Below are 22,840 nucleotides of genomic sequence, written 5' to 3'. Positions count from 1 at the left end.
TTTTTTTGCTTTCACATGGGGGCATCTTCTGTCTTATGCTTTTAAATTTTCTAAGGATTCTACTTTCCCTTTGGTGATCTTCAAGTTTATAGTTAGAGCCAAAGTTCTCTTTGTGGCATGTAAGAGACTGCACAGTCTGACTGCTTTTTCATTGTTTTGGGAGACACACAAATATCTGCATAATTTTGAAAAAGTCTATGTTAAACAATATTTTTAATTGTATTTTGGCATCATGTTAAAATATGTGAGTAGTGGTTTCTCTTCCATTGGGGGTTTTTTTTGTTCATTTTTCTGCACATTCCATCCTGTTTGTATTACTACAGTCTTGAAATATAGTTTGAAATCATAAAGTATGATGCCCCTATGCTTTGTTCTTTTACCTCAAGATTGCTTTGGCTATTCAAAGTTTATTGTAGTTTCATGTATGTTTTAGAATTGTATTTTTCATTACTGTAAAAAATGCCACTAGAATTTTTTTTTTATTTTCACTCTCGTTACCCAGGCTGGAGTGCAATGGTGTGGTCTCGGCTCACCGCAACCTCCGCCTCAGGGTTTCTCCATGCTGGTCAGGCTGGTCTCAAACTCCCAACCTCAGGTGATCCACCTGCCTTGGCCTCCCAAAGTGCTAGGATTACAGGCATGAGCCACCATGCCCGGCCACCACTAGAATTTTGATAGGGAGTTTGTTGAATCTATAGGTTACTTTGTATAACATGACACTTTAACAATATTTATTCTTTCAATCCATAGACATAAAATATTTTAAAATTTATTTGTGTCTTCTCTAGTTTCTTTCTATGATATCTTATATCTTCCAGTGTAAAAATGTTTCACCTCTTTGGTTAAATTTGTTCTCAGAAATTTATTATTTTGATGCTATTATAAATAAGATTGTTTTCTTAATCAGATAGTTTGTTTTGTGTATATGGAACCATAATTTATACTTGCATGTTAATTTTTTATTTTGCTAATTTACTGAGTGTATTTATTAGTTTAGACGGGTTTTAATGTACTATTCATGGTTTTCTATATATAAGATTATATGATCTACAACCAGCAACTTTTACTTATTTGCCTTCAATTTCAATGGCTTTAAAAAATTTTTTTGACTAATTCTTCTGCCACATACTTCCAGTGCTATATTAAAATAGAAACATTGGCAATGGTATTGGGAATGGGTGCTTGGTGTCACAAAAATCCTTTGAGAGACAAAGGATCTCTCAGCAAGGCTAGTTTACTTTCTGCAGGAAGAGTACACTCGCCAGCAGTTTTACCATGAGAATACACTAAACAAAGGAGACAGGGTCATTTATAACCTGATTCGTCCACCCTACTGCTGCGTCCAGTTTCCATTGGCTACAACAGGACCTCCCATTCTGTATTTGTCCCAATTGGCTAGCAACTTAGAACTTTCTAAAAGAGGCAAAGGCAGAAGAGAACAAAGGAAGAAGGGAGCAACTTGTGGAATGCTGAGAAAGGTAAAAACACCTCCAAATAAGGAATAGGAACAGGCTATGACCTAATGCTTGCTTGGACCAGTATAAGCATGCCAGGGCAAATATTTAGGCTAAAATGTGGGAGCTAAGAACACAAAGTACACTGATTTCTTTATTACGACTAGCAGATATCTAAGAACGTCAGCACAGGTCTTTGAATACATTTTGCTTCTAAGAGGAGTTACTATTTATTCCTAATTACACGAGGAGGAAAGTCCCTTTGAAGAGGAACCTCTATTTCACATTTTACAATGAGCACAATATAGTTTTGCATTGGTGTGTATGAATTTGAATGAGCAAACAGCTCTTCAAGTTTTTGGGGGTTTTTGCCTGTTTTGTTTTTTGTTTTTTGTTTTTGAGACGGAGTCTCACTATGTCACCAGGCTGTAGTGCAGTGGCACGATCTCAGCTTACTGCAACCTCCGCCTCCTGGGTTCAAGTGATTCCCCTGCCTCAGCCTCCCAGGTAGCTGTGACTACAGGCATGCACCACAACGTCTGGCCAATTTTTTATATTTTAGTAGAGACGGAGTTTCACCATATTGGCCAGGCGGGTCTCAAACTCCTGACCTCGTGATCCATCCACCTCAGCCTCCCAAAGTGGTTGGATTATAGGCATGAGCCTCTGTGCCCGGCCCTCTTCAAGTGTTTATAAACCAGTTTCAGAAGGTAAAGATCTTCTTTTGGGCCCCCAGGGTGATGGGATGCCCTCTGGGTTTATAGTGCAGAGGAGTTGTAGCTTGATCACAAGGCTGCTGGGTCTGCACTAGCGTCCACCTTTAGTTGGTTTGTTGTAAGAGGCTTGGGTAGCTGTAACTCCCATTTTATTTTTGGACAGACTGAATATCCTTCAGGACTTCTATATATAGGGCAGACACTAGGGCAGGTTTCTGCAGTCGAGTCTGCTAATGGCAGGGCTTGTATCAGGATGTGGATGAGTATGGCTTTCACTGAATACCAGAGAGCATTTCTCCAGGACACAGTGTGGGTTTCTGTGTAGGCAGAACTGGCCATAAACTGTGGCTTAGGGAGCTGGAACTGAGTCATTAAACTGCTTTGGGGTCCACAGTAAAGGCCAAGGTCTGCAGGCCTGTCTGCATGTCCATAAATTGGTGTCTTCCTCCAGGCCTCTGGAAGGGCAGGGCTCTTTCATACTGTGGCTGGGAGGAGTTTGGGATTACCAAGCTGGGTGGGCCATTTCTTTGGTCTGTAGTCAAGAACAGAGTTTCTGTAGTTTGCCACCTGAATGAGGGCCTGCCTTCTGAAAAGGATACTCCTCAATCTTGGGCTTTAGCAGTTTCATAAGTCCCTCCCTGGATCTCAAAGCTCTTAAAGGCACTTATTTTGGAGATGGGGTCTTGCTTCAAAACCCAGGCTAGTCTTGTTTTTTGTTTTTGAGATGGAATCTCACTCTGTCACACAGGCTTTAGTGCAGTGGCATGATCTTGGTTTGTTCTCATTTCCTGGGTTTAAGTGATTATTGTACCTCAGCCTCCTAAGTAGCTGAAATTACAGGCACACACCACCACACAGGGCTAATTGTTGTATTTTTAGTAGAGACATGGTTTTGCCATGTTGGAAAAGCTGATCTTGAACTTCTGACCTTAACCTTCCTACTTCAACCTTCCAAAGTGCTGGAATTACAGGCATGAGCCACTGCATTTGTCCTAGGATGCTCTTGAAATCCTGGCCTGAAGCAATTCTCCAACCTCAGTGTACCATGTAGCGGTCATTATAGGGGTGAGCCATGATGCCTGGCTCTCTCATGAGGGCATTTTTGTCAGGATTGGCTGAAAAATTTTCTTGCTGTTGGGACATAAGAAAGTAGGGCACCTTTTATTTTTCCATCTTACTGATGTTTCTCTCTATATACATTTTAACTTTCTGTTTTCCATTTCAAACTTGTCTGTAATTTTAGATTCAGACATTTAGAACAATATGCTAGAATTTACATGTTATGCCTGAAGTAAATTATACAGTTAGTAGGCACTCCATATTTACTAAAATAGTTACTTATAAATTTAAGTTTGCTGCAGGCAAAACGGAATTATAGGATGTTCACCCACTTTCTTCAGCCTAAATCTAAATAATAGCATAATTTATTCCCAAATATTTGTTTTATATATCAGAGGCTCTAACCATATTCTGCTATGTGTGTGTGTGTGTGTGTGTGTGTGTGTGTGTGTGTTTTATTTAGCAGTATAAGGCTATTCGCTTCTAAATTTGGATTGCAGCAGTTTCATTTTGTGTAAAAATGCATATATTTAAAACAAAATTTATCTCTTCTTTCTTTTAAATGATTATAAAAAAGTTTCTCATTACAATATTCTATTTATGTTTATACCGCATTTTCTCTGAAATTTCACTGCCATACAGTGCCTGCCAATGATTCAAAATACCTGCTTTCCATGAATACCCAGTCAAATATTGTTGTCTAGACACATTCTTTCTTAATGGTACATCAATATTGCAAACCAGAATTTAGGAGTAAACATTTATTAATATCTTGCAGTTCCATATTAGTGTGTTTTTTTAAGTGTGGGCTTGTTTTTTGTTTTGTTTTGTTTTGTTTTGTTTTTTTGAGACAGTCTTTCTCTGTCACCCAGGCCAGAGTGCAGTGGCATGATCTCAGCTCACTGCAACCTCTGCCTCCCGGTTCAAGCGATTCTTCTGCCTCAGCCTCCAAGTAGCTGGGACTATAGGCACACACCAGCACGCCTGGCTAATTTTTGTATATTTAGTAGAGATGCAGTTTCACTATATTGGCCCGGCTGGTCTCGAACTCCTGACCTAGTGACCCGCCCACCTTGGCCTCCCAAAGTGCTGAGATTAAAGGCCTGAGCCACCACGCCCAGGTAGTGTAGGTTTCTTAACATCAGTTTATTGTGTTTTTTGGTTTTACTTACGCATTATAATTTTAGATAACTTGAAATTCTGTTTGTACACGTTAAGTCAATGTGAGCTTTAATTAAGATATAAATCAGCCATATATCTATAACAATCTGATTATATATGTGTGTGTGCTTATCTATAAATATGACCCCCAGTCTGGTGTGCAGTGGCACAATCTCAGCTCACTGCAACCTCTGCCTTCTGGGTTCAATCGATTCTCTTGCCTCAGCCTCCCGAGTTGCTGGGATTACAGGCATGCACCACCATGCCCAGGTAATTTTGTATTTTTAGTAGGGATGGGGTTTCTCCATGTTGGTAAATTTTCTCTCGAACTCCCGACCTTAGGTGATCCGCCCACCTCAGCCTCCCAAAGTGCTGGAATTACAGATGTGAGCCACCGTGCCTGACCTCTTAGCTGATTTTCAATGGTTGTTTCATCTTGTTTAAGTGAGTAGTTATGGAGATAGTCTTATTTTTACCATGTGTTTAATAATGAATATATATTTCCTTTATGTGAAAAAAAATACTTTTGTGATATGAAGGTAATTCCTGAAAAGATTTATAATTCTATATTGTTTTAAGTTTTTTTCTTTAGAAAAATTGTTTTTAAAACACATAAAGTTTGTCATCTTAAATCTATTGAAGTGTACATTTTAGGGCCAGGCATGGTTGTGGCTCACATCTGTAATCCCAGAGATTTGGAGAGGCCAAGACAAGACGATCACTTGAACCCAAAAGTTTGAGACCACCCTGGGCAATATATGGAGACTCCTTCTCTACAAAAAATTTCTTTAAAATGGCCTGGCATTTTGGTGTGCACCTGTGGTCCCAGATCTTTGGAAGATTAAAGACAGAGGATTACTTGAGCCTGGGAATTTCAGGCTATAGTCAACCATGATTGTGCCACTGCATTCCAGTTTAGGTGATGAAGTGAGACCCTGTCTCCAAAAAAAAAAAATAGCTTTATATTTCAGGAATGTTAAGTATGTTCACATTGTTATGCAAAAGACTTCTAGAAATTTTACATCTTGTAAAACCAAAACTCAATACCCATTAAGTAATAGCAACCCATTTTACCCTCTCTGGTGCCTTTGACAAACACCCTTCCACTTTCTGTTTTTATAAGTGTGACCACTTAAGATATCTCATATAACTGGAATAATATAGTATCTATCATTTTATTACTAGCTTATTTTAAGTGACATAATATTCTCAAAGGTTATCTTAAACTGTTACAAGATAATCTGTTTTAAGTCTGAAAAAATATTTCGTTGTATGTATGAATATGTTACATTTTTTGATGTGTTTATAAATCAAGGGACATCTGGGTTGCTTCAGTTTTTTGGCTTATGTGAATACTGCTACAATAAACATGGATGTTCAAATATGTCTCCCAGGTTCTGTGTTGCATACTTCGGATATACATTCATAAATGTGATTGCTGTACTTAATGATAATTCCAGTTTTATTTATCTGAGGAACATTTATAACATTTTAAAATAATGACTGCATCCTTGTTTTCCACCAATTAATATGGGTTTTATTTTCATTGCATCAGCAACAAATTTGGTGGTTTTTTTGAAATTTTATAATGACCATTCTAATGGGTGTGAAGTGATCTTGTTTTTCATTGTGATTTTTATGCATTTCTCTACAAATTAGTAATTTTGCATTTCCTTTCTTCCCTCTCCCCACCCTTCTCACCCCAGATGGAGTCTTGCTCCAGGCTGGTGTGCAGTAGCGTGATCTGAGCTCACTGCAACCTCTGCCTCCGGGGTTCAAGCAATTCTCCTCAGCCTCCCGAGTAGCTGGGATTACAGGCACACGCCGCAACACCTGGCTAATTTTTGTATTTTTAGTAGAGATGGGGTTCTCCATGTTGGTTATGCTGGTCTCGAACTCTTGACCTCAAGTGATCCACCCATCTCCGCCTCCCAAAATGCTGGGATTATAGGCATGAGCCACTGTGCCTGGCCGCATTTCCTTTCAAATGCTTTTTCCCATTTGTGTATTCTTTTTGAGAAAAATTTAGTTCAATTATTTGTTCATTTCTAAATAAAATTATTCAACTTTATTGTTCAGTTTTACAAGTTGTTTATATATTCTCAGTGTTAACTTCTATGATATGTGATTTGCAAATATTTTTACCCATTTCCTAGGAGGCATTGTCACTCTATTGAATGTTTTCTTTGATGTGCAGAAACTTTGAAGTGTAGTGCAGTTAAATTTTACTGTTCTTTTCTTTGTTGCTCATGCATTTAATGTCGTATGTAGGAAAATAGTTCCAAGACAAATGTCATGTCTTTCCTCCTTTATTTTTATATCTGAGTATTTTATTTAAAAATATTTTTCATATGTGGTTCAAGGAAATAATCCATCTTCATTTTATCCATGTTGATATCCAGTTTTCAACTTTATGTCTTTTTTTTTTGAGACGGAGTCTCTCTCTGTCGCCCAGGCTGGAGTGCAGTGGCGCAATCTCGGCTCACTGCAAGCTCCGCCTCCCGGGTTCACGCCATTCTCCTGCCTCAGCCTCTCCGAGTAGCTGGGACTACAGGCGCCCGCCACCACGCCCGGCTAATTTTTTTTTGTATTTTTAGTAGAGAGACGGGGTTTCACCGTGGTCTCGATCTCCTGACCTCGTGATCCGCCCGCCTCGGCCTCCCACAACTTTATGTCTTGAAGAGATTATCTTTTTTTCTATTGTGTGCTCATGGCAACTTTACAAGATCATTTGATCATATACAGAAGAGTTTATTTCTGTGTTCTGTATTCTGTTCTTCCATCTGTTTATCTGTTTTTGTGTCAGTACCACATTGTTTTTGTTATCGTAGCTTTTATTATTATTATTATTAATTTTTTTTTTTTTTTTTCCTGAGACAGAGTCTCTCCCTGTCTCCTGGGCTGGAGTGCAATGGCATAATCTCAGCTCACTGCAACCTCTGCCTTTCAGGTTCAAGTGATTCTCCTGCCTCAGCCTCCTGAGTAGCTGGGATTACAGGCACCCACCACGACGTCCGGCCAATTTTTTATATTCTTGGTGGAGACGGGGTTTCAGTATGTTGGTTTCAGTATGAAGCCTCAACCTTCTGGGGTCAAGTGATTCTTCCACCTCAGCCTCCCGAGTAGCTTGGATTACAGACATGCAGTACTATGCCTGGCTAATTTTTTGTTTATTTGTAGAGACAGGGTCTCACTTTGTTGCCCAGTCTAGTCTCAAACTTCTGGCTCCAAATGATCCTCCCACCTTGGTCTCCCAAATTGTTGGGATTATAGGTATGAGCCTCTTCACCCAGCCAGTATTCTTAAATTTAATAAGATTTATTATGTGTCCTAACAGAATACACAAGGTGCAAATAAGAATATTGTGTATTCTCTTGCTTTTGACTGAAAAATTTTGTACATGTCTGTTAATCCTAGTTGGTCTGTGATGTGGTTTAGATGTTCATGTTCTTCAAATCTCATGCTGGTAATCCTCAGTGTTGGATGTAGAACCTGGTGGGAGATGTTTAGATCATGGGGCAAATTTCTCATGAATGGCTTTGTACCATCCTCTTGGTAATCAAAAAGTTTACACTCTGTTAATTCAAATGAGAGCTGCCCCAGTAAAAGAACCTGGCTCCTTCACCTCACATTTGGTTCTGTCTTTTACTATGTGATATGTCCAGTTACTCTTGGCCTTCCACCATCGTGGAAGCTTACCGAAACCTTCCACCAGAGGCAGATGCCGGCACACACTTCTTGTACAGTCTGCCCAACCATGAGCCAAACAAGCCTTTTTTATTTATAAATTATCCACTCTCAGGTATTCCTCTATGTGTAAAATAATATATTCTGTAATGTTGTCTAAGTTTTCTGTTTTCTTATTGATCTTTTCTCTGAATTTTCTATTTATTATTAAAAATGGGGTCTTGATGTCTACAACTATTATGTTGCTATGTATTTCTTGCTTCACTTTTGTCAATATTTGCTTTATATATTTTGGAGCCCTAATGTTGTATATACATATACACATAAATAGGCATAATAGTTTTAGATTCCTGGTAAATTGACCCATTTTACTATTGTATAATATCAGTCTTTGTCTCATGCTAGTACTTGACTTAAAGCATATTATGTCTAATATAATTATGAGTGTCTCACTCAATTGTGGTTATATTTGCATGTAATAGAAAGTTTTTCCATTCTGTTACTTTCAGCTTATTTGACTCTGTATTTTCCAGTTTGTTATTGGTATTAAATATTATTTTATGTTGTGTATCTATTAACAGATTTATATTTTGTTTTTCATATTCTACAGAGGAAATTTAAGAGTTTTATGCACCATTATTTTGATAATAAGTAATTTTATGTGTTGATATATTTAATAGAGAGTTTTTTATTTATATATGTTTTTATGATGCTGTTCAGCATCACTTTATTTTTTAACATAATGGACTCATTTAGCCTTTCTTTTTTATTTTGTATGCAGTGTCTCACTGTGTTGCTCAGGCTGATCTTCAACTCCTAGTCTCAAGTGATCTGACTGCCTTGGCCTCTTAAAACTGTAGGATTTACAGGCATGAGCCACTGTGCCTGGCAACCATGTAGCAGTTTTTGTAGGACTGTGCTAGGGGTGATGAATACTCTCACCTTTTATTTTGAAAAGTGTCTATTTTTATCTTGTTTTTGAAGTAAAATAATTATAATTAGTAGTATGATTATTATATATTTTTATATACTTATATATTATATTAATATATAATTATAAACATACTTTCAAGTAGTATTGGTTAAGAATTTTTTATTACATCATAATTTGGAAAGTTCTCAGCTTTTTTTCATCTTCAAGTAACCTCTGTATTACTTTTTTGCTATATTATTCTATGATTTTTTTCATGAATATATTGTTCTACTTGACGGTGTCCAATAAGTTTTACATTTCATGTTTTAATTTTGTTTTGCACTTCTATATTTTTGTGTTTTATATTTAAGGATATTCCAGCTCACATTAGTTAATTGTGTTTGGATGTTTTAGTTTATATTATAATTGTGTATGAAAATATTTAACTCTGCAATTTATGACAGTGTGAAGCAAAATCAAATATGAATCAGCCATGTCTATTGCTAATGTGTTTATGTTTGTTTGCCTGTATAAATATTATTTCTATTTTCCTATAACTTGTGTATTTGTTGTGTAGTTTGTTTGTGAATGGTTGTTTAATCCTGTGTAGGTGAGTAGTCATAAAAATGCTTCTACTTTTATCATCTTATTTATTTGTGAATCTATATTATTTCTGTGTGGGAGAAACACTTTTGAATTTTAAGATAATATAAAAACTATCATTACTCTGTATCTTTTTTAGGTATTTCTGTTTATTTTTACTTATCAAAAACATAACAACATTTATAATAAAATATTTGTAAATATTCAATTTAGTCATCTTAATTATATTGACATTGTTTTGCAATATATCACCAAAATGTTTTTATCTTGCAAAGCTGAGTCTGAATACACATTAAACAACTACCAATTTTTCCCATTTTGTAGCACTTTTCAAACACCACTCTGTTTTCCTTGTCTAAGGTTGTAACTGCTTTAAATATCTTATACAATCTCTGTCTTTCTGTGGCTGGCCCATTTTATTTGGCATAATGTCATCAAAACTTATCTTTACAGTTGTCAGAATATTTCCTGCTTTTTGAAAACTGAGGGATATTCCAGTATTTTGGTTTTTTTTTGTGATGGAGTTTCACGCTGTCGCCCAGGCTGGAGTACAGAGTGCAATGGCGCAATCTTGGCTCACTGCAGCCTCTGCCTCCTGGGTTCAAGCAATTCTCCTGCCTCAGCCTCTCGAGTAGCTGAGATTACAGGCATGCGCCACCATGCCCGGCTAATTTTTGTATTTTTAGTGGAGGTGGGGTTTCACCATGCTGGACACGCTGGTCTTGAATTCCTGACCTCACGTGATCCACCCGCCTTGGCCTCCCAAAGTGCTGGGATTACAGGTTTGAACCACCGCACCGAGCCTATTCCAGTAATTTTATATTTCAAATTAAATCTGCTGAATGGTTTAATGACAGAAATTTGCATTGCTTTCACCCACTGGCTTTCAGTAACAATGCTGCAATAATTATGGGGAAGCAAATGACTCTTTATATGACATATACATTATGTATGTACTGCATTCTCTTATTAGTCTACCTTTTCAGCTTTATACTTATACCAAGTTTTTTAAATTTTGTAGCTTTGTACTGTGTTTGAAATCAGGAACTGTAATGCCTCAAACATTGTTTCTTTTTTTGAAGATTGTTGGGTACTTTATTGTGTTTTGAGATTCCATATACTTCTGAGGTTGCTGTTTCTATTTCTTCAAAAATGCCGTGAGCAGTTTTAAAAACATTGCCTTAAAGCTGTAGATTACATTGAGCAATATGAACATCTTTACAGCATTAGTTATACGCTGATTCCATTTTTATCATAAAGAGTAATTTATAAAATTTTAGTTTTAAAAAATTTGTTAAGACTTCTTTTTTGTCCTAACAGGTGGTCTATCAAAAAGAATGTTGTATGAGCTACTGAGAAAGGTGTATATCCTGATGTTACTGAGGAGTGTTCTCTGTACCTCTGTTAGAAGTAATTGTTTTATATTGCCTTAAAGTTATCTGTTCCCTTCTAATATTCTGTCTTGTTTTATTTTTATTATAGAAAGTAGGTATTGAAATATCCTACTATAAAAATCATATTGCACTCTATGTGTTTCATCGATTCTGTCAATATTTGCTTTATATATTTGGAACCTTAATGTGAGATACACACACACACACACACATACCCCACAAATGTATATAGAAATTTTTCAGAGGTTCCCAGTGAGTGAATCTATTATTGTTTAATGTCCTTCTTTGTCTCTTTGGAGTTTTGACTTTAAAGTAAATTTTATAAAATATGACAGTTTTAACTTAAGATGTAGCTTGTGTAATATTACTTAGACCTCTTCTGCTCTCATTTGGTTAAAATTTGCATGGAATGTCTACTTCCATCTTGCCACGTTCAGTCTTTATCATTAGATCTCAACTGACTCTTGTAAAAAGGCAAGTTGAATCCTGGTTTTTAATTTTTTTTTTATAAATCCCTTTATTGAAAGTATGTCTTTTAATTAAAAAGTTAATTTTATATATATTTAATTTTCTGAAACAGACTTACAAATGTTATTTTATTGTTTTATTTGATTCTTGTATCTTTGTTCCCAATTTTCTCTCTTTCTTTGTGTCATTTTTATTTTTGTACTAATATGCTTTCACTTTTTAAAATTTTCTTTTATATCTCTATACAGATTTTTTTGTGGTACCTTGGGGATTACATAAAATCTCTAAAAGATGCAACAGTATATTTAATTCTGGTAAAAAATTAACTTTAGTTGTATACAAAAAATCTTTCTCATTATATCTGCCCTCAACTTTCTTATTGATGTTGCTAATTATATCTTTATATTGTAAGTACATTAATGGGTGTTTATAATAATTAGTGTTTTTATTTTTCAACTTTTAGAGAATAACTAAAAATGTTTTCTGTACCATTATGATAATGCTAAGGAATTCTAATTTTGGATATGTGCATATCTTTCCCAGAAAGTTATGCATTTTTATATAATAAAATGTTGTTTTCTTACATTATGTTATTTTCAGCATCTTTGATATATAGGGCATATGCAGTGCCAATATACTTTTTTTTACTAATTTCAGGACTATTACAATATCACACAGTTCCCTTCTGGCTTGCAAAATTTTCATGACAAATTTACTAGTGATCTCATAAGACTATGCTTATAAACGACACCTCACTTTTATCTTGCATCTTTCAGGATTCTCTACTTTGTGACTTGAAATTGTACTCATATATGTGTTTGTTATAAATATCTTTGTGTGTATTCTAGTTTGTTAAGCTTCTTCATTTTTACATTTTCTTATATTAATTTTTTTTGTATTTTTCACCTCCACAATTTCTGTTTTTTGATTTTTTTTTTTTTGAGATGGAGTCTTGCTCTGTGGGCCAGGCTGGAGTGCAATGGCGCAATCTCGGCTCACTGCAAGCTCCACCTCCCGGGTTGACGCCATTCTCCTGCCTCAGCCTCTCTGAGTAGCTGGGACTACAGGCGCCCGCCACCACGCCCGGCTAATTTGTTTGTATTTTTAGTAGAGACGGGGTTTCACGGTGGTCTCGATCTCCTGACCTCGTGATCCGTCTGCCTTGGCCTCCCAAAGTGCTGGGATTACAAGCATGAGCCACCGTGCCCGGCCTGTTTTTTGATATTTTTAATATTTTTGTTGTTATCCTCATTCTTCTAATTTTCAATAGTTGTCTGTGTTTCTATTTTCCTCATTGAATATTATTCAAGTTTTTAAAACTAATTTGTATATGTTTATTTTTAATGATAGCTTTCTGAAATTTTTATATTTCTGATGGAGCTATGTTGCCCCAATATTTTTATATGTTGTAATCTTTCATTGAAATTTAGACATTAGACATTAAAAACAAACTATCTGTAATAATCTTTATAATATAGCTTTGTCCTGGAATATCTGAAACCAATTGTCTTGGATAGAGATTCTGAGAGTTTCTCTAACATGTTCTTAGGATGTGTCTTGTCTGAAATATTTTAGGTTTTTTTTTCGTTAAAGGAGTTTGTTCATGTTTCTTCTTAATAGTCAGTAATCATTTGCTACAACTATTTCCTGCCTATAGTATTTCAGTCTCTTTGCTGCTGTAGCATTTACCTTTGATCTCAGCAGACTCAAACTGCAATTCCAATGTATACCATTTCTTTCAAGACAGAAACCAGTGTCTGGAAAAGTCCCTAGAAACCACAAATAAAAATGTTTTTCCCGCTATTTTTCTTGTCTTTTATAAAAGAAACCAAGAGTTGCCAATTTACTTCTAAAGGCCCTGTGTTACATTGGGCAGCTGAAGGAGCTGTGTTGTAAATGTAACAAACTTTTTTTTTCCTGTGTGGCTCTTTGCATTATGCTCACCTGGGGCACTGCACACACTTAACTCATTTATAAATTTTCTACAAATGTATTTTGGTCAGTACGTTTTTGTTACATTTAAATGTCTATGAAGGATTTAGGGCCTATGGTATTTTGCTATGCCATCTTAATGAAGTTTGTTTATTTTTATATGTTACATTTGTAAACTATCTTCATCTAAGTCTAGCAAGTGGAGTAATTTGTCATTTTTATTTCTTTCAGTTGTGTGTTCTCATTTTGCCCAAGACCTTTGGCCAGAGCAGAATATAAAAGATTCTTTCCAAAAAGCGACACTGAAAAGATATGGAAAATGTAGACATGAGAATTTACCATTAAGAAAAGGCTGTGAAAGTGTGGATGAGTGTAAGATGCACAAAGGAGGTTATAATGGACTTAACCAATGTCTCACAGCTACCCAGAGCAAAATATTTCAAAGTGATAAATACATAAAAGTCATTCATAAATTTTCAAATTCAAAGAAACATAAGATAAGACATACTAAAAATAAACCTTTCGAATGTAGAAAATGTGGCAAACCATTTCGCGTGATTTCATGCCTAACTGAACGTAGCAGAATTCATACTAGAGTAAATTTCTACAAATGTGAAGAATGTGGAAAAACCTTCAACTGGTCCTCAACCCTTACTAAACATAAGAGAATTCATACGGGAGAGAAACCCTACAAATGTGAAGAATGTGGTAAAGCCTTTAACCAGTCCTCAAACCTTATTAAACATAAGAAAATTCATACTGGAGAGAAACCCTACAAATGTGAAGAATGTGGCAAAACTTTTAACCGATCCTCAACTCTTACTACCCATAAGATAATTCATACTGGAGAGAAACCCTACAAATGTAAAGAATGTGGTAAAGCTTTTAACCGATCTTCAACCCTTACTACCCATAGAAAAATTCATACTGGAGAGAAACCCTACAAATGTGAAGAATGTGGCAAAGCCTTTAAGCAGTCCTCAAACCTTACTACACATAAGATAATTCATACTGGAGAGAAACCCTACAAATGTAAAAAATGTGGAAAAGCCTTTAACCAGTCTGCACACCTTATTACACATGAGATAATTCATACTGGAGAGAAACCCTACAAATGTGAAAAGTGTGGAAAAGCCTTTAATCATTTCTCACACCTTTCTACACATAAGGTAATTCATACTGGAGAGAAACCTTACAAATGTAAAGAATGTGGTAAAGCTTTTAAGCACTCTTCAACCCTTACTAAACATAAGATAATTCATACTGGAGAGAAGCCTTACAAATGTAAAGAATGTGGAAAAGCTTTTAACCAATCCTCAAAACTTACTGAACATAAGAAAATTCATACTGGAGAGAAACCCTATGAATGTGAAAAATGTGGCAAAGCTTTTAACCAGTCCTCAAATCTTACTAGACATAAGAAAAGTCATACTGAAGAGAAACCTTACAAATGTGAAGAATGTGGTAAAGGTTTTAAATGGCCCTCAACCCTTACTATCCATAAGATCATTCATACTGGAGAGAAGCCATACAGATGTGAAGAATGTGGCAAAGCTTTTAACCAATCCTCAAAACTTACCAAACATAAGAAAATTCATACTGGAGAGAAACCCTACACATGTGAAGAATGTGGCAAAGCTTTTAACCAGTCCTCAAACCTTACTAAACATAAGAGAATTCATACTGGAGAAAAACCTTACAAATGTGAAGAATGTGACAAAGCTTTTAAATGGTCCTCAGTCCTTACTAAACATAGGATAATTCATACCGGAGAAAAATTGCAAATGTGAAAATTATGGCAAAGCTTTTAACCAATTTACAAGTCTTACTAAACATAAGAAAATTTATACTGGAGAGAAACTACTAACCTGAAAGATGTGACAATAATTTTGACAAAACCTCAAACTTATAATCATAAAAGTAATCATACTGGTGAGAAATTCTAAAAATGTGAAGAATATGGCAAAGTCTTTAAATGGTTGTCACACTTTATTTTAGGTAAGATAATTCATACTGGAACAAACTACAAGTGCAAACAATGTGGCAAAACTTAATTTATGCTCACACCTTATTGCACAGAAAAGAATTTTTAGTTGAGAAAAAGTATACAAATATAAAGAATGTGGAAAAGCCATTAATATCTGCTCACATCTTACTCAGCATCAGAAAGTACTTAATAAAAGCATTATAAATGCAATTACTGTCAAAAGAGCATTCACAAAATATAAGCCTTTAATGTGAAAAAGAGTAATGATTTTGAAGACAAACGTTGCAAATTTAAAGAGGGTTGTAGTACCTTTACTTGTATCACAAATCTTATTGTACAGATTTTGTGCTAGAGGAAACCCCTGAAGCAGTAGCTTAAACTTTCTTTAACATCAGAGAATTTTTTTTTTTTTTTCTAGACGGAGTTTCTTTCGCTCTTGTTACTGAGGCTGGAGTGCAATGGCGCGATCTCGGCTCGCCACAACCTCTGCCTCCTGGGTTCAAGCAATTCTCCTGCTTCAGCCTCCTGAGTAACTGGGATTACAGGCATGTGCCACCACGCCTGGATAATTTTGTATTTTTGGAAGAGACAGGGTTTCTCCATGTTGTTCAGACTGGTCTCAAACTCCTGACCTCAGGTGATCTGCCCACCGCAGCCTCCCAAAGTGCTGGGATTATAGGCGTGAGCCACCACACCTGGCCAACATCAGAGAATTTATATTTGAGAAAAACCCTGCAAATGTAACAAATTTTCAAAAACTTTTTCAAAAACTACAGCTTAAAAAGCAGCAGAGGAAGCTGGGCGCGGTGGCTCACGCTTGTAATCCCAGCACTTTGGGAGGCCGAGGCGGGCGGATCACGAGGTCAGGAGATCGAGACCACAGTGAAACCCCGTCTCTACTAAAAAATACAAAAAACTAGCCCGGCGTGGTGGCGGGCGCCTGTAGTCCCAGCTACTCGGAGAGGCTGAGGCAGGAGAATGGCGTCAACCCGGGAGGTGGAGCTTGCAGTGAGCCGAGATTGCGCCACTGCACTCCAGCCTGGGCGACAGAGCGAGACTCCATCTCAAAAAAAAAAAAAAAAAAAAGCAGCAGAGGAGTCATACTAAAATATATTTTTGCTGATGCAGTAGATATAAAAATATATTTAATCAAAAGTTGTTTATGTAAATGTCAGAGGATTCACAGTAGAAATATCTAAGGTGCTGGCACTTCAGACACTACACTAAATCAGAGTACTGAGTATAGAAAATAATCCAAAACTAAATTTGGTGGATAAATTATTTGTATATAACTTTAAAAGAAGTAGAACATTTTTTGCAGAGTTTTAATTACATTCACAGTATACTTTTTTCCTTAAAAAAATTACAGGTTTTTTGAAAAGCAAATAATCATGTCATTCAACTTTCAAATTACTTCATGCTCTTTCTTCTTCATTGCTATTATATTCACATATGAAAGAATGTGATCAGTGGTTGCTACATCAAAGATAGGAGATTTTTTTTTGTTAGGTGGTCATTATTTATGACCTTTTCTATTAAAGAATAAGAACATTAGGCTGGGCGCGGTGGCTCACACCTGTAATCCCAGCACTTTGAGAAGCCGAGACAGGCAGATCATGAGGTCAGGAGTTCCAGACCAGCCTGGCCAATATGGTGAAACCCCATCTACTAAAAACTACAAAAATCAGGTGTCCCCTGTGGCACGCACCTGTAATCCCAGCTACTCAGGAAGCTGAGGCAGGAGAATCACTTGAACCCAAAAGGCGGAGGTTGCAGCGAGTCAAGGTCGCGCCACTCCACACTAGCCTGGGCAATAGAGCAAGACTCCGTCTCAAAAACAAAAAACAAAAAGTACACTATTCTTACGTACGCTCCAGCCTGGGTGACAGGGAAGGACTCCATCTCAAAAACAAGAATAAGAACGTTAAAACATAAGATGCATGATGAAAATCTAAGTGGTGGGTCTCTTTGTGGTTAACATAATATTGAGTGATATATGAAGTAGTTGTTCAGAGTAATATTCTTCTGCATTATAGTGAATGAAAAACATTTTTAATTTTAGTTAAAATTAGTAATATATTATTTTACTAATTATATTTCTATGTAATAAAATGCAGTACATTTTAAAATTTTCAGATTACATGTAAACTTAGTTTTATAATTAAACTTTAACATATTATGATCATTATGCACTCAATGATGCATTATGATGCCACTAAGTTTAACCTATCTACCTTACTCAAGAATGTAGTTAAAAGATGGTTACAGTGTGCAATTTGGTAACATAATGAACTAACATCTCTTTTGCCAGTGGCTTTAAACTGCAAATAGGTTAAATAATATTGTTCTTGTAGGTTAAATTTTTATTCTTTTTTTGTTATATGAGCTTATTTTTTAAAATTTTTGTGGGTACATTGTGTATATATTTATGCCATATATAGAATATTTTGATACGGACATATAATATGTAACAATCACATCAGGGTAAGTGAAGTATCCATCACCTCCAGCATTTATCCTTTGTATTACAAGCCTATTCTACACATTTAGTTATTTTGAAATGTGCAATTGTTATTGGTTACAGTAACCAATTTGCATGGAATGTCTACTTCCATCTGGCCACTTTGGCAAGTGGCAAGATTTTGGTCATAATTTTATTTTATGGTCATAATAAGAATTGTATAGAAGTATTAATAAAATCCATACATTTCTGAATTCTGAATAAACATTTAAAAATTTGTTAATATTTTTCTTTAAACATGTGGCCTCTCTGCCTGCAAACACATACAGACTCTTAATCTTTATTTACATAGAGGTAAATATACACATATACTACTCTAAAGATAAACCTTAGGGGTAAGAAAATTATAAAGCATGTGTGTTTTTGTGAATATGAATTTGTACCTGTATTCAGAAGAAAGCAATATTGGAACAAAACAAATCATCTTAATAAGGTAACTAATTGGCTGTGTGCAGTGTCTCACGCCTGTAATCCCATCACTTTGGGAGGCTGAGGCGGGTGGATCACCTGAGGTCAGGAGTTCGAGACCAGCCTGACCAATATGGTGAAACCCCATCTCTACTAAAAATACAAAAATTACCTGGGTGTGGTGGTGTGCACCTCTAGTCCCAGTTACTCAGGAGGCTGAGACAGGAGAATTGCTTGAACCCAAGATGTGGAGGTTGCAGTGAACTGAGATTATGCCACTGCACTCCAGCCTGGGTGAAAGAGTAAGACTCATCTCAAAAAAAAAATAATAAGGTAACTACTAGAAAACTGAATACCTCAAAAATGCTGAAAACAAATGTATACTGTCTGCTTTGTGTTAAATTTATTACTTTAATATCTTATGGCTTGTGGTTCAGAATCTTCCCATGCAAATATTTTGTTTTGACTTGCCTGGTACTCATGCTGGACCTATAATTTTCTTTTTTTATAATTTTTTATAGTTTCTGAGGCATTATTATGTGAGCTTGTCGGGATTATAATGCTTTTATAAAATTTAGTAGTGCACACAAAATAATGTTTAGATGTAATTACAAAATTAGTGTATCAAGTTATATTTTATTTTCTTAGAACAATTCATTTGTTCTTTTAATTGGAGAAGTCTATTTAAACCTGCTTTAGTTGTTGTTCTTTTCACTTTTTATAATTGAAATAACTATATTTATTTATTGAGCCAATTTTTTTTTTCAGGTAAGTACTAAGGATGCTTTATAAGTCATGAGGATGTTTTTATATATAAATACAGCAAACAAACATGACAGTACTTGCTGTGTAACAGATGCTGCATAACAAGCTATAAATATTCCTGCTGAAGTTAGTTTGTAACTTCAAGTCAGAAATGGAAAATATCAATGGTGAAAAAATAATATTGATTCTTCATGTTAAGAAGACATTTTTTCCAGGCTACAAAGCTGACTCTTGCTGAATTTAAAGAGAAATTCTGCTTCCTTTATTTTCTAAGCATCTTTTGTTTTATTATGTGTATTCCAGCTATGTATGCATCACAGCCCTTCTCCTTCTTTTTCTGTATTATAGCTATGGTTTTCTCATTGTTGTCTTTATGCCATGACATTTTACATGGTACTTTGTAGGTTTTGATGAGAAAGTTGGTATTTTTTAATGTACTAAAAAATTAGTTTTAACTGGAGAGTTTGCTTATCAATACAACTTTCAAATCAGTTAATTAAGATAAAATGCATTCAGTATCCACAGGTGAGAGGAATAAGTCAGTTAGTGTTCTTTTTTTCTACTTGTAAAAGAAATCTTACACAAAATGTGGCAAATATTTGCTAAAATATATCTCAGAAATTAAATTTTTAAGAGAGCTAATGGTAAGTAAAATTTTTAAAATTTAATTTTATATGATATAGCACAACTTAACGTTTCATGCAGCATCTTCTATTTTTAAGTGTGAATGTTCAAGTTTGCAAAATAATAAAGTGACCTCTGTGGATTTAAAATTTGGGATAATATTTCTTTTTTATATTGATATTACAATTTGAAAAAATTTCTCAGTCTTATATAATTTTTTTAGTGGGTGAAGTTCAGTCTAGAGTTTCTATTCTTAGTCACATAACTGTAGCCAACTTCTTGATCATTTTCTCTGGAAAACTTGGAGATCATGGCAGCTTTTGGATTGAAACATATCCTGTTAGTTTGCTCACACACTTGTTTACTGTGTTTGAAGGGTGGCCAGTCATGAGACCAAAGCAACAACTGCCCTTTTAGTGTCTTTTATGCAGTTATTATCTGTAATAAATAAATATTCTGTAAAACATGAATTTTGAAGTGTGTATACATTGTCAAATGTTTAATTCTAGGTAATTAATGCTTTACCTCACATAGTTAACATTTTTTGTGGTGACAGCACGTGACATAGTCTTAGCACTTTTCAAAAATACAAATACATTATTATGAACTATAGCCACCATGCTGTACAAAAAATCTTTTGAAATTATTTCTCCTATTCAAGTATAATTATGTATTTTTTGACTGGCATTTTTCCAAACCCCGCTTGTAAATACCTTGGTATCTGGTGGTCACCATTTTACTTTCTACTTCGATGAGATTACATATTTTTAGGATCCATGTGTAAGTAAAATTATGAAATAATCTTTCTGGGCTGGGTGCAGTGGCTCACATCTGTAATCCCAGCTCTTTGGGAGGCCGAGGCGGGCAGATCACAAAGTCAGGAGTTTGAGGCCAGCCTGGCCAATGTGATGAAACCCCGTCTACTAAAAATACAAAAGTTAGCTGGGCGTGGTGGCGGGCATCTGTAGTCCCAGCTGAGGCAGGAGAATCGCTTAAACCTGGGAGGCGGAGGTTGTAATAAGCCGAGATTGCACCACTGCACTCCAGCCTGGGCAACAGAGCAAGACTCTGTCACAAAAAAAATAATAATCTTTATGTGCCTGGCTTATTTCAGGTAATGTAATGTACTCCAGGTTAACCCATCTGACTGAAAATAATAGAATTTTCTTTTTTGAAGGTAGGTAGTATTCCATTGTTTAAATATATCATACTTTTTTTTTTTTCTTTTTGAGATGGAGTCTTGCTCTGTAGCCCAGGCTGGAGTGCAGGAGTGCAATCTCGGCTCACTGCAACCTCCCCCCAGCTAACTTTTATATTTTTAGTAGAGATGAGTTTTCACCATATTGGCCAAGCTGGTCTTGAACTCCTGACCTCAAGTGATCCACCCACCTCAGCCTCCCAAAGTGCTGAGATTACAGGCATGAGCCACTGCACCCAGCCTACTATATTGTCTTTATTTACTCATTTGATGTTGAACTGTTGATTCTATATTTTGACAATTGTAAAGAGTGTTGCAAACAACATAGAAGTGCAAATGTTTTTTTATTCTGATTTTATTTGTTTTGGATATATATCCAATATTACAATTGCTGTATTATGTGATAGTTTTATTTTAAATTTTTTGAGACTTCCCTATTTTTTATTTATTTATTTTTGTTTGTTTGTTTTGAGATGGAGTTTCGCTCTTGTTGCCAGGCTGGAGTGCAATGGTGTGATCTCGGCTTAAGGTTCAAGCAGTTCTCCTCCCTCAGCCTCCCGAGTAGCTGGGATTACAGGCATGCACTACCACGCTTGACAAATTTTGTATTTTTAGTAGAGACAGGGTTTCTCCATGTTGGTCAGTCTGGTCTCAAGCTCCAGACCTCAGGTGATCCACTTGCCTCGGCCTCCCAAAGTGCTGGGATTACAGGCATGAGCCACCGTGCCTGGCCTATTTTATTTTTTATAATGGCTGTTCTCATTTACATTCAAACCAACAATATGCAAGCATTCTTTTTTCTTTCTTTTTTTTTTTTTGAGGCAGAGTCTCGCTCTGTTGTCCAGGCTGGAGTGCAGTGGCAATCTCGGCTCACTGCAAGCTCCACCTTCTGAGTTAATGCCATTCTCCTACCTCAGCCTCCTGAGTAGCTGGGACTACAGGCGCCCACCACCACACCTGGCTAATTTTTTTGTATTTTTAGTAGAGACAGAATTTCACTGTGTTAGCCAGGATGGTCTCAATCACCTAACCTCGTGATCCGCCCACCTTGGCCTCCCAAAGTGCTGGGATTATAGGCGTGAGCCACCACACCAGCCCCCAAGCATTCCTTTATCTTCACACCTTTACTAATTTTTTTTCTTTTTAATAAGAGTTATTCTAACAGAAGTGAGTTGATATCATAGTTTTCTCTTTTTTTTTGCTTTTCTTTTCCTGGTAATTGATATTGAGTCTTTTTTATATCTCTTGCCTATAAGTATGTCTTTTTTGAAAAATAAGCATTTAACTCATTTTTAATATTATTTGTTTTCTATAATTGAGTTTCTTATATATTTTGATATTAAACCCTTGTCACATGTATAATTTGTACATATTTTCTCCCATTTTTTAGTTTTCTCATCCTGTTGATTGTATCAGATTCTGTGCAGAACTTTTTAACTTGAAGTAATCTGACTCCTCTATTTTTTCTTTGGTTCCCTGGGATTCTGAGATTAAATTTTAGAAAGTCACTGCCCAGACCAATGTTATGGGGCTTTCACTGTATTTTTTTTATAGTAGTTTCAGAGTTTCAAGCCTTACATTTAAATATCAAATTTATTTTAAGTTGATTTTTATATATGGTGTGAGACGAGGATCTCATTTTATTGTTCTGCCTGTGGCTATAAAGTTTTCTCAACACCATTTATTGAAGATACTGTCATTTCCCTAAAAGATTGTCACCCATTAATATAATCAGCTGTAAGTACATGAATATGTTTCTCATTTCTCTCTTCTGCTCCACTAGCCTGTGTGTCTTTTTTTATTGCTGTACCATACTGTTTTGGTTTCTACAGCTTTGTAGCATATTTCAAAGTCAGGTAGGGTAATGCGTTCAGCCTTTTTTGTTTTGTTGGATTGCTTTTGCTACTCAGGGTCTTCTGTGGTACCATATAAATTTTAGATATATATTTT

General features: G+C 35.7%; 1 protein-coding gene across 1 annotated transcript in view; it reads left to right on the top strand.

Annotated features, from left to right (window-relative positions):
* Positions 1–18,389, top strand: part of LOC116478767 (zinc finger protein 85) — a 30,807-nt gene extending 12,418 nt beyond the window's left edge. Inside the window, exons 4-5 of the mRNA XM_032170268.3 lie at positions 10,914–11,003; positions 13,619–18,389. Coding sequence (XP_032026159.2) covers positions 10,914–11,003; positions 13,619–15,177 — 1,649 coding nt within the window. The 3' untranslated portion in view covers positions 15,178–18,389. The remainder of the gene's footprint in view (positions 1–10,913; positions 11,004–13,618) is intronic.
* Positions 18,390–22,840: the final 4,451 nt, after the last annotated feature.

Source organism: Hylobates moloch, unplaced genomic scaffold (assembly GCF_009828535.3).
Source record: "Hylobates moloch isolate HMO894 unplaced genomic scaffold, HMol_V3 SCAFFOLD_12, whole genome shotgun sequence".
NCBI lineage: Eukaryota > Metazoa > Chordata > Mammalia > Primates > Hylobatidae > Hylobates > Hylobates moloch.
Note: the sequence above shows the minus strand (reverse complement) of the source record. Positions and strands in the feature narration are given on the sequence as shown.